This window comes from Trachymyrmex septentrionalis, unplaced genomic scaffold, assembly GCF_001594115.1.
Source record: "Trachymyrmex septentrionalis isolate Tsep2-gDNA-1 unplaced genomic scaffold, Tsep1.0 scaffold131, whole genome shotgun sequence".
NCBI lineage: Eukaryota > Metazoa > Arthropoda > Insecta > Hymenoptera > Formicidae > Trachymyrmex > Trachymyrmex septentrionalis.
The window spans coordinates 986,757-1,000,205 of record NW_017304450.1 but is presented as its reverse complement, the minus strand read 5'-3'; the positions used below and the strand labels follow the sequence as shown (position 1 = coordinate 1,000,205).

The window sequence follows — 13,449 nt, the reverse complement described above, 5'->3', positions numbered from 1 at the left end:
TTTATTTTTATTTTATTATTATTTGTACTTTTATTTTAACATTTATATATATGTACATTTATACATGTATATTCTTATTATAAAATATAATTATAAACTTACCATCTGGTATATGTGGTCGGCATAGAAGAAATGGATTTCCAGTGTAACCAGGCGGACAACTGCACATTGGGACGTGATTAACAACGTCGCAACGTGCATCACGACCGCATGTGTCTGGACAAGGATCTACGCAGTTTTGATTGATGCAAGTTTTGACACGAGGACAATCTGAATTCATTGTACATTCTGGCCGACAATATGAGTATGGATCTCCAAAGTAATTAGGCAAGCACCTGCATACACCTTCGTTACATTCTGCGTTGGGTCCGCAAGGTGACGGACTGCATAAATCTTCGGGAATCTTTGGTTGTTCTGCAACATTAATTTTTCACATTTACATAAATTAATAAAGAAAATAATGTCAAATTTTAAGAAAAAAGAAAACTTTTATTACTTTATATTATTTTCGAAGCATTCGTAGTAACAACTCGACCACACCCTATATTATTTATTTATACTTACAAAGTTTTATTTATAAAAAATCAATTTAAACAAAAATTTATCTGTTTTTTCAATCAAATATACAAAATTATTTGTAGAAATTCAAATAAGACGCACCTCTAATTACTGTACACAATGTGAAAGGATCACCGGAATATCCAGGTTGACACAAGCAAACTGGTATGTGGTTCTGTACTCGACAATCAGCATTTTGACCGCAGGAACCAATGCAGGGATCGCGACATTTTTCAGAGATGCAAGCTTGATCCGACGGACAATCTGTATTAACTACGCACTCTGCACGGCAATTGGGCGGTATTCCTATGTAATTTTTCAAACAAGTGCATGCGGCTTGATTATTGACTACTTTGCACTCCGCGTAGAGTCCACATGGGCTAGGGAAACAAGGATCCACCGGTGGTAGCGGCACGACTAAATGATTAAATATATACAGATATAGATAAATATAGTAATAATATAAATTAATATGTAACTTTTTAATACTATCCTTACATACGTAAATAAATAAATAGAACACGTTAAACAGTTAATTAAATATATCTGGATAATTACCAGGTTCAGGGAAACATCTAGAGAAGGGATCGCCCGTTTTTCCTTGCGGACAACTGCAGAGTGGATTGTGATTGATAACACGACAATTGGCTTCAATTCCACATGTGCCAGGGCACGGATCAGTACATTTGTATTTATAACATGCTCTATTTTGCGGACATTCTGAATTGACGACACATTCCGGCTTGCAATTTGGTGGCACACCAACGAAAGACTCTTGGCATGTGCACACGGCTTGATTGTTTACAGCGCGGCACAAGCTGTTCGGTCCACAGGGTGAAGGAGAGCATGGATCTCTTACAGTAGGCTCGGTATCCACCTCCGGTTGTAGGGTGCAAGTCGTAAATGGATCTCCAATGTATCCAGGCTCACAAGTACACGTAGGAATGTGATTGATCACTGAACACTGTGCTCGAACACCGCACACACCTGGGCAAGGATCCTTGCATTTGTTGCGAACGCAAGCCTTATTCGTAGAGCAATCCGCACTAAGGACGCACTCTGGTTGACATCCCTCGTAAGGATTTCCTTGATAATCATCGATACATATGCAAGCGCCAGCATTGTCTCGTTGCTGACAGATCGCGTTAGCTCCGCACGGTGAAGGTTCACAAGGATTCATCGGTTCCTCTGCAGAAAAAAATTTTCTAATATTTAATTGGCTCAAAATTGATTAGCTAACAAATGTAATGTTCTAATAAGATATAGACAGCAGAAGTGTAAAAATAATCCCAGCAAAAAAAAATAAACAATTTAATTTAAGAAAAATTAAATCTCGCTTTTACTAAAATATGGGTAAAAAATCAGTCAAAATGAGTCATAAATAAACGTACCTTCTAACACGCATTGCACGAATGGATTACCCGTGTAGCCGAGTTTACATGAACAAGTTACTGCGTGATTCACTACTTTGCACTCAGCGTTGTCCCCGCAGGATCCCGGACAGGGATCTTTACATTTCATGTTTATGCAGGATTTTTCCGGCGGACAATCAGGATTGATCAAACATTCTGGTCGACATGATGGCGGAGTGCCAATGTAAGTGGGCAGACACGAACATGACGGTTGTCCATTTGCGTTCTGACAAAGTGCGTTTGGTCCGCATGGCGAAGGATTACAAGGATCGCCTCGGTCTTTAGGTTCCGGTGGTACTGAAATATTGATACAATATTTTGTATTTATTTGGCCAATTTAATTTGTTCAAAGCTGCTGCAAACATCTCCTGCATTTATTATAATTTTCAAAATTGATAAAATCGATCTGTACTATGCAATTCTTGAACATTATTATTAAAATTATATTTAATTCTATTGATATAAAATTATTAATATCGTTTTATTTGCAAATAAATAATTTAATTTTTCTTACGTGGAATATCGTAACAACTTCTGAATGGATCTCCAGTTTGTCCGGGTAAACAACTGCATATTGGCGAGTGATTGATCACTTCGCATCTCGCATTCAGGCCACAGGAACCCAGACATGGATCTGTACATTTTTTGTTTACGCAGGCTCGTGTTGGCGGACATTCAGAACTAACGAGACACTCTGGTCTGCAGGATGGTGGAGAACCAAGGTAGCCTTGAAGACAGGAGCACACAGCGTGATCTTCGACATTACGACACTGACTATTCGGTCCGCAGGGTGAAGGCGTGCACGGATCCTTTCGAGAATCTGGCACTGCAGAAAAATTAATTTTATAATTAACACAAGCTGACTTTAAAAATTTGGTAAAAAATTGGCGCTATATATAGTTATAAAATAGCAATGAAATGGAAGAAAATAAAAAAAAAAACAATAGTTTTCTTTGCATACCTCTAGGTTGAACACGGCAGCTAACGAATGGATCGCCAATATACCCAGATGGACAAGAGCAAACAGGAATGTGATTGACTATGTCGCATTGCGCGTTTTGGCCGCATATTCCAGGACAAGGATCCTTACATTTGTTCTTCAGACAAGTTTTATCGCGGGCACATTCCGAATTAAGAATACATTCGGGACGACAGGCTTCATAAGGATTACCGATGTACTCGGGTAAACATTTGCAATCACCATTATCGCATATGGCGTTCGGACCACACGGGGATAGGGCACAAGGGTCCGTGGATGGTGATTCTGTAACTACACAGATAAAAATGTTTATTTTAAAAATAAATTATTAAACCAAATTGATCTGATTTTCGTTTCGCAATTAATTTTTTACGAAATAGCGAAGTATTTATTCATATATATATAATGCGTTGCTCTATGTTTTTACCTGGTGGAATAATGCTACATTGCGTAAATGGATCTCCGGTGAAACCTTCCATACACGTGCAAACTGGTAGATGATTTAATATGTGACATTGAGCGTTTATTCCACATGAGCCTGGGCAGGGATCCGTACATCTCTGATTGACACATGCGAGGTGGCTCTTACATTCGGTGCTTAAGATGCATTCCGGTCGGCACTGCGGTGGTACGCCAATGTAATTTGGCGAGCAAGAGCAAGCAGGATTACCAGATATTATTTGACACAAGGAATTTGGACCGCAAGGCGATGGAGTGCAAGATGGTGGCCGTTCAGTTATTGGGATTTCGGTAGTAACTGAAAAATGATTAGCATATATCTTTATATCTAACAGAAATTTACGTAAATATATCAATAACATTTCTTTTTGCAAATTAATAAATATATAAAATTAATAAATATGTAAAATATAATTTGAAAAAATGCGATATTAAAAATTCATGTAAATGTAATTCAACGTAAATGTAAAAAGCAATACAATTTTATCTCAGCTTATTTTTTTAGAATATTTATATTAATGTTAATATATAATAATGTAAAATCCTTACCATGTGGTGAGCAGAAAGTGAAAGGATCTCCTGTAAAACCGGCAGGGCAGGTGCAAATTGGATTGTGGTTTTTAGTAATACATTGTGCCTTCAATCCACAGATATTTGGGCAAGGATCTACACATTTTTTATTTATACATGCTAGATGCAGGGGACACTCAGCATTAACGATACATTCTGGTCTGCACGACGGTGGAATACCCCTGTACTCTGGTAAACAGGTGCATACAGCTTGATCGTTGACAACTCGGCATTTACTATTGGGTCCACAAGGTGATGGCGAACATGGTTCTAATGTTTCTAAGGAAAATAACATTGCATTTTTCATGAATTTTTAATTTTTTATACAAAAATAATTCTTAAAAAACGATTATTTAAAGTGCAGCCTTTCAATAATTATAATTATCGCGATTTATTTGCACGATTAATTATTAGCATTATTAATTATTAATTATTAGCATTATTTTAACTTAGTTAATTAATAACTGTAATTAATACTTATATTTCATTTCCAAATTTATAATTCCATTACTAAAAATACTTACTTATCATCTCCTCAATTTCGCAAGCGAAATATGGATCTCCAGTATATCCTGGTGGACACAGGCAGACAGGAACGTGTGCTTGTACGTTACAAATAGATAACGTTCCACAAGTATTGGGACACGGATCTGTGCATTTGAAACCAACACACGCCAACTGTGGTGCGCAGTCATTGTTTGTTTCGCATTCCCTGTGACATCCCTTGATGATATCATACGGATCGCCTATTAGATCTGGTGGACATCCGCAGGCACCTGCTCCGTTTCTTTCACGACATTGCGCGTTGGGACCGCAAGGATTCGGCGAGCACGGATTCGACACGGTCCTATCTGTCGCTATAAATATATAAAATAAAAACTTGTAATATTTAGATATAATTACTATATCTTCTTAAATAACTCTCTTCTTCAACAACTTAATTGTATATAAATATCAGAATTTCTATTCACCTGGTGGAGATGCTAGGACGCAGCGCACAGTAGGATCGCCCTCATATCCTTCCGGGCAGGTACAAATTGGAACGTGATTTTGCACTGTGCATTTGGCAATCTCGCCGCAAGCGCCAGGGCAGGGATTCTTGCATCTTTGATTAATGCACGCTGCGGTATTAAAGCATTCCGAATTGTCGGTGCACTCAGGTCTACAATTCGGTGGACGGCCGATGTAGTTTTGCAAGCAAGAACATGCTGGATGAGAGCCTATCACTCTGCACTGAGAGTTCGGGCCGCATGGATTCGGTAGACAAGGGTCTCCTTCCCCCTTCGGCGACGGTGACGTAGTGCTGATCCTGGTGCAATGAACGAAAGGATCGCCAGAGTAACCGCTGGCGCAGCTACAGATAGGATTGTGATTGACCGTAAGGCAATTCGTGTTCTGTCCGCAAGAACCTGGACACGGATCCGCACACTTGTTATTAATGCACGCTCTGTTCTGTGGACATTCAGAACTAACAATACAACCCGGTCGGCAGGTGGGCGGAACTCCGGAGAATCCTGGTTGGCAGAGGCACACTGCGTGACCGTCGTGCGTTCGACAGTTGCTGTTGGGTCCACATGGCGATGGATCACAAGGATTAATTGGCACGGGCAACGGCGTTACGATGATGATGGTACAGCCGTTTACCGGATCACCGGTATAACCCGGCAGGCAAGAACACATCGGAGCATGATTGACCACGCGGCAAGTAGCATCTTGGCCGCAAGTACCAGGACATGGATTGACACATTTGTTGTTCAGACAGGCCTTACTGCGGTCGCAGTCAGCATTAGTCACGCATTCTGGTCTGCAAGCAATGTATGGATCGCCAAAGTATTGCGGTAGACATGTGCAAGATCCGACTCCGTTTCGCTCGTTGCACACTGCGTTGGCACCGCATGGCGATGGATTACACGGCGTACGTGGTTGCTCTGTCGTAATAGGTGCTGGAATCAATTAATTATATATAATTATATGATAACTATTAGGAAATAAATAGTAAATAAAAATAACTACATACATCAGTTTAACACTTGCCAAGTCTTATTAACAAACCAAGTCTTTATAAACAAACACATACCTTCTACGATTGGTATACATTCCGTAAACGGATCACCCGTGTAACCCTCGTTACAGATACAAACGGGATTGTGTTTTACGACATTGCAATACGTGTTTACGCCGCAAGATCCTGGACAGGGGTCCACGCACTGTTCGTTCTGGCACGCCAAATTTCCGGGACATCCTTCATTTATGACACACTCGGGACGGCAATTTGGTGCACGACCAACGTAATTCGGTAAACACGAACATGCCGGAAAGCCGTCAATCACCCGACACTGGGAATTCGGTCCACACGGCGAAGGGACGCAAGGATTGCCACTTGGTTTCGGTAAAGGTGTTACTTCTGTTATAAATTGTGCATTAATACATTAAAATGACTTAGATTTCGTAGATTTTTGCGTGTATTAAATTCTTATATTAATTTATAATCCAAGTAATTCAAGTAATTCAAATAATGAGAAAATATTAAAAATGTATAAAAATTAATCAAATTTCTAGTATATTAGAGATAAAAATTTCAAGACAATGACATAAAAAAGAATTTGGAAACTTGCCTTCCTTAACGCAACCAAAGAACGGATCTCCGCTATAACCAATCGCGCAAATGCAGACTGGATTATGATTGATTACTCGGCAGTCTGCATTCACACCGCATGTGCCTAGACATGGATCTTTACATCTTTGATTGATACACGCTGTGTTTGGGCTACAGTCCGTACTGACTACGCATTCTGGCCGACATGATGGTGGACTACCGATGTAATTAGGTTGACAGGAGCATACTGCGTGATTATCAATAACGCGGCAGTTGCTATACGGTCCACAGGGAGATGGTTGGCACGTATCGCCCGGCACTGAAGGTTCTAAACAAAATAGATAATGTTATATACTATTTAAACTCCTTCTTATTTATTGCTGTATATCAAAACCTAGGAAAAATTTTACTGACGTACTTATTGGTATGTGGCAAGACGTAAGAGGGTCTCCGGTGTAACCAGAGAGACAACTACAAGATGGTTGATGATTATAAACTTGGCATTGCGCGTTAATTCCGCACGCTCCCACACATGGATCCTTACACTTGTTGTTAATACAAGCCTTTGTATGAGCGCAATCTGAATTCTGAACACATTCCGGTCTGCAACCCTCGTAGGGATCACCAGTATAATCAGGTAAACAAGTGCAAGATCCTGCGCCGTTACGTTCTTTACATACAGCATTCGTACCGCACGGCGAAGGATCGCACGGTAATTGCACTGGAAAAACAGCTACAGAGCAAAAATGTGTTTTTATCCGGAATATGCAATAATATATCAATTTAAGATCGCTAAAATTGTTAAAATCTTACCTTTGGCGCAACCTGAGAAAGGATCTCCTTCATAGCCTTCATAACAATGACAAATAGGTCGATGATTCAACACCGTACAATTCGTGTTAAATCCGCACGATCCAACGCACGGATCTAAACATTTCTTTTGAATACAAGCTAAAGAGCTAATGCAGTCCTGATCAATCACACACTCTGGTCTACAATTCGGCGGTGCTCCGAACATACCACTGATGCATGTGCATATCGGATGATCTTCTTGAACCCGACAATCAGCGTTAGACCCGCAAGGCGATGGCAAACAAGGATTCGTTGTTGGCGGTAAAGGTTCTGAAAAAAAAGTGTAATGACAGATTAAGTAATATTTCAAAAAGCCTTTTCATATAACTCAACAATAAATTTACATTATTTATTTAATTCATATAAATTAAATTTTAACGAGTGCCTTTGATTTACTACGTTTCTTATTACAACATGAATTACATTTTCTCAATCATTTAGAGATGAGCTCTGAGTCATATGTTTTAAAATTGGGAAAATTAAATATTTTAATTACTATTGTATCTTACTTCCTATAATTAACAACACAAGAATAAGCAAGAATAAGAAAGGCACGTTCTTTATTTAATAAAATTCATTATTAAACTATTACAATACGCTAACACAATGTATTACCTTCTTTGACGCATTGTGTGAATGGATCGCCAGCATATTGACGAGGACAACTGCAAATTGGATTGTGATTGATAACTTGACAATCAGCGTTTAAACCACACAATCCTGGGCAAGGATCATTACACTTTTGATCAATGCAAGCCAGATGAGCCGGACATTCCGTGCTGACGAGACACTCCGGACGGCAATGCGGCGGAGTGCCTTGGTAACCCGGACTACATGAACAAACTGCACGATCGTTCATTACACGGCAGATACTGTGTGGACCACATGGCGATGGCATACACGGATTCTGATCTGGCACTACTACAAAAAATGAAATCGAATTAAACTTTTCATATTACATTAATATTGTTCTTATATAGTTAGTATAAATATATCATTCAATTTTTATCGTACATATATTTTAGATTCAAATAAGATATTTTATGAAAAAGACAAATATAAAAGTTTTAAAATATCATATTTACATATATATGTGTATACATGAAATATTATATATAAATTAACAGCTTATTACAGTAGATTTAAAAAGAAATGTTTGGTTATCCAAAGTAACAATATATTGTATATAATGTATGATAAAACATGCAAAGTATATAAATTGAAATATGTCTACATACGAGGTTTCTCTACTTTACAGGCTCTAAACGGATCTCCAGTATATCCTGGCAAACAAGAACACATAGGAAGATGATCAACGACTTCGCAATGCGCATTAGCGCCGCATACGCCTGGACATGGATCTCTACAGTGTTGATTGAAACAAGCCAGGTGACTTTCGCAATCCCGATTAATAATGCACTCGGCTTCGCAACCATCTATATACGGATTACCGACAAATGGCGGTATACATGTGCATTTAGCTATGCCATCAATTGCCGTGCAAATAGCGTTTTTGCCACAGGGTGATAATAGACAAGGATCGTATGGTTCTTCTGGTCGTACTGCAATAATATAATTAATAGAACATTTTATTGTTAATTATTCAATGTTTTATAGTTATGTGTTATTTAAGATGTTTATCGCGAAAGTTTATTATATATGTTTGTATATCGCAAATACTTTTTAATTTAATATTATGAATTCTCAATTTACAAACAAGGTAATTAAAAGCATTTTACAGAATTTTTTTACATAAAAAAATGTTTTAATTAAACCAGCGACCCTAATAAAATTGTAATAAACTTAAACAAATAAACTCAATAGTTTGTTTAGTTAAAAAGTTATTATAAGTTTTAAGATATATATAATTTTGAGTTTTAATATTTGGTAATGAGTTCTTTTCATTTTATATTATTAAATTATTGATTACAATTACCTCCACAACTCTTGTATGGATTTCCAATTGTGAGATCTGGACAGTAACAAGGCGGTACTCTCGTGCTATTGCATCTCGCCCCAAAACCACACGGATTAAATTCGCATTGATCGGCTTTTGGCACGCATCCTCTAATAGTATTGGGACTTTCAATGTAGCCAGATAGACAGGTACATTTTGCAAAGCCATTATCCAACACGGAGCAACGAGTATTGGGACCGCATGGAGAAGGATCGCAGGAGGTACTAGGAAGTGTACAGGGGAAATTCGGTGGATGACCTTCATATCCTGGTACGCAAAAGCATTTCACCTGTCCACTCACTACTCGACATCCTGAATTGGCACCGCAAGGATTACCTTCACATTGGTCACCTTCGGGAACTAAATACATTACAAAATTGATTCGTTAAAGGATTAATTTTCTTTTCTCTCTCTCTCTCTCTCTTTGTTATATTTGAATCTACATTTATAATTTAAAACAACAAAATAAATGTCATAATTATACTTCATGAAAAATGTATACATACTACACTGCTCGAATGGACTTCCAGTTAGACCTTTTGGACAGAAACAAACGGGATTTCCATTGTCATTCTCGCATAAAGCGTTCAAACCGCACGGATTTGGAACGCAAGGATCGACAGTCAGCACTATCTCCTGACAGCCAATGTGAGGATTTCCTTGATAACCTGGAAGGCATGTACACTGCGCTTGATGATTACTAGAGACGCATTTCGCATTATCTCCGCAATCAAATTCGACGCAAGGATTGATGCACTGTCTGTTGAGTCGATCGCAATATTTGTTCGGAGGACAGTCTTCGTTATATTGACAAATATTTTTCGGTTCTTCCACTGAAATCATAGAATATGCTAATTTATTTTTGCACATATTTATACATGAATTTTTAACTAAATGTCGTTAACAATATTTGTAACTCTCATTTGTGTTAATAATTTGCATTAGATTTTTGCATCAACTGTTCTGAATATTTGAGAAAGTAATACCTATCAATAATTTCTATTATATAATTTCTCATACTTTATTTATCTGCATTATCTGATATCTCATTGTAAAACTTACACAAATCGCAATAAGAGAATCCATTTCCATGATAGCCTTCTTCACAACTACAATCTGCTCCGTGATTTGTATTAATACAAACAGCATGTTCCGCACAGGGATTTCGAACTAGGCAGGGTTCCTGGCAAGCGTGCCCAATGCACGCTTCTGTCAGAGGACAATCCTTGTTGCTAGTGCAACCCGCTAAAGAAAGAGTGGGAAAGCCCATGTAGCCCCAGAAAGTGTAGTGCACAAGTATAAGAATTGAGATAAAGGAAATTTTCTTTGCGTAGCAATGTGTGATTTTCTTGATCTTTATGTGCGAAAAAGTATGTAAATTTTCGATCAAGAGAAAAACATTCTCCGAGATAAGAAAGATATATTCAGAAAAAATATAAGAAATATCTCAAAGAGATCATTCTTTGTGATCATGCACGACAGTAATAAAACTGAATATTTCGTGCTTTGTATAAAGAGGATCTTATGCATAATTTGCAAAATATGTACGTGAAATATGTACAGTACATACATATTTACAAATCTCTCGACGGCTATAAAAAACTGAAAATAAAATCAGATGAAACCAAGTATAGTGCTGGCGACAGTACGAACCTTTGATGCAAGTGTTTGTCGATGGATCGCATTGCATACCGGGTGGACAATAAGGACACTCTGCTTCGTTGGACTCCACTAAAAAATCGTATAAAATAATATAAATTTTGTTATTGCGGATGTGCGAAATATTGTTCAATTCAATTACAAATATACCTTTAACGCAAACCGGTCTATGATATTGAACATGGCAAGCTTCGACGAAGTCGCACGGATTGCCCAAAGTGCACGGATTTACGCATTGATGATTTACACAAGCCAATTGGATGGGACAGTCGTTGTGCGTTGTACATTTCACGTCTAACGAAACAAATGTACATTAGGTGCAGGAATTAATGTTACGAATGATGAGAAAGTCGTGAAATGTTAATGTACATGTCCCAATAGAAAATCTATTTGACCTCAGTTTAAACTGCCATTTTTGTATGTTATATCAAAAACAGCAGTTATAAAAAATGCACAATTACTTGAATCTATCACATGGGTGTGTCAGTGCAATATATATAAATATAAATATACAAGGACGATGTACTCTTTCCTTTAAAACATATAGTGATATTTGTGTTACATATGTGTACAATAAGTATAGCAGCTAACAAAAGACATTGATCGAAATCGTCTACATCAAGCGAAATCATCTTTCACACGCACGCATACACACAGAAGTTCTAATTTATTTTATAATAACTCAATAATCCTAATTTTACGCAAAAACTTCATAAACTTTGCAAAAGACATGCCACAATATTACTATATATCATGAATTTGCATAAAAGATAATTTCCTCTAAACGCAGACGATTAAAATTGCAATTCATTATACACATGTTAGATACAAAGAAGCTGTAAGAGAGAAAATCGTGCATAAGCATTAATGTACACATGCGTAGAGCGCTAATGCAGCAGTCCTTTGTCTGCATTTGGGAAAACAGTGTCTGACTGCTTATTGACTATTTTCGATTCGGTCATCACATGGACACACAGGTTCGTTATGAGCTGCCCTTATGATATCGATCGCATTTTCATTCATGAATTTACACCGATGAGCCATTTCATGAAATGACTAATTCGGTAAGCAGTGTCTACAATTTCCAGAATTGGTTACTCCCAATTTTCATCTGGATACGATCATATGGCCTCATACACTGGAGGAAGCTTGTAGAAAATATTGGTGACAGTAAACATAAAATGACACCACACTTATGAAATTACTCCCGACAAGAGAAATTTTTACCTGGGAGTATACTACAATTAGACGTACTCTGCTCAGTACTTGAGTCTAAGCACACAGGCCGATGATTTATAACGTCGCATAAAACATTCTCTGGACATGGATTATCAGTTTTACATGGATTCCGACAAAAACTATCGATGCAAGTTTCGCATTCTGTACAATCTGTATGTAAGACACAAAACATATCTGTTTTATTCTGGGTAATTTCAGACGTCGTATAATATTCTGTAGTCAGAAATTGCTCTGTAGATTTTTCAGATGTAACAAGCTCTGTAGTAGAATATTCTTCTGTGGAGTATTCAATTGTACTATATTGTATTGATTGCGTAGATGTGATGAATTGTTCAGATGGATATTCAAATGTGCTGTACTGTTCTGTAGTAGAGATCTGTTTTGCAGTAGACTGTTCAAATGTGGTAGGCTGCTCAGATGTCTCAAATCCTATTGTAGTGAAAAACTTTTCTGTGGTATAAATTTGTTCTGTAGATTCTTTAGTTGAAGTATACTGTTTCGAAGTAGTGTATTGCTCTGTTGACTCTTGTGATGTTCTAAATTGTTCTGTTATAGAATATACTTCTGTAGAATATTTAGGTGTGCTACATTGCTCTGTAATAGAGATTTGTCCTGTAGATTGCGCAAACGTAGAGTATTGTTCTGTTTGTTCTGATGTCATAAACTGTTCTACAGTGGTATAACCTTCTGTTGAATATTTCAATGTGTTATAATGATCTGTAGTAGAAATCTGTTCCGTAATTTCTTCAGTTGAAGTATGATTTGAAGAAGTATATTGTTCTGTAGGTTGTTGTGACGTTGTAAACTGTTCTGTTGTAAAATGTTCTTTTGTAGTGTTATATTCAGGAGTGCTATATTGTTTTGTAGTGGAGATCTGATCCGTAAGTTCTTCAGTTGAAGAATATTGATTTGAAGAAGTATGTTGTTCTGTAGGTTGTTGTGACGTTGTGAACTGTTCTGTTGTAGAATATTCTTTTGTAGTGCTATATTCAGGAGTGCTGTATTGTTTTGTAGTGGAGATTTGTTCTGTAGATTGTCCAAATGTAGCGTATTGTTCGGTTTGTTCTGATATTTTAAATTGTTCTGTAGTGAAGTATTCTTCTGTAGAATATTTCGAGGTATTATAATGTTTTGTAGTAGAGATCTGATCCGTAATTTCTTCAGTTAA

At 37.4% G+C, this 13,449-nt stretch overlaps 1 protein-coding gene across 1 annotated transcript in view; it reads right to left on the bottom strand.

The window, feature by feature from the left end:
* Positions 1–13,449, bottom strand: part of LOC108757006 — a 77,718-nt gene that overhangs the window by 39,682 nt on the left and 24,587 nt on the right. The window contains 22 exon segments of the mRNA XM_018501232.1: positions 103–414; positions 661–975; positions 1,117–1,746; positions 1,950–2,267; positions 2,485–2,796; positions 2,932–3,240; positions 3,377–3,706; positions 3,958–4,257; positions 4,503–4,835; positions 4,950–5,921; positions 6,101–6,382; positions 6,609–6,902; positions 6,993–7,307; positions 7,388–7,696; positions 8,042–8,347; positions 8,665–8,988; positions 9,363–9,743; positions 9,890–10,216; positions 10,446–10,628; positions 11,037–11,114; positions 11,193–11,336; positions 12,270–13,342. Coding sequence (XP_018356734.1) covers positions 103–414; positions 661–975; positions 1,117–1,746; positions 1,950–2,267; positions 2,485–2,796; positions 2,932–3,240; positions 3,377–3,706; positions 3,958–4,257; positions 4,503–4,835; positions 4,950–5,921; positions 6,101–6,382; positions 6,609–6,902; positions 6,993–7,307; positions 7,388–7,696; positions 8,042–8,347; positions 8,665–8,988; positions 9,363–9,743; positions 9,890–10,216; positions 10,446–10,628; positions 11,037–11,114; positions 11,193–11,336; positions 12,270–13,342 — 8,147 coding nt within the window.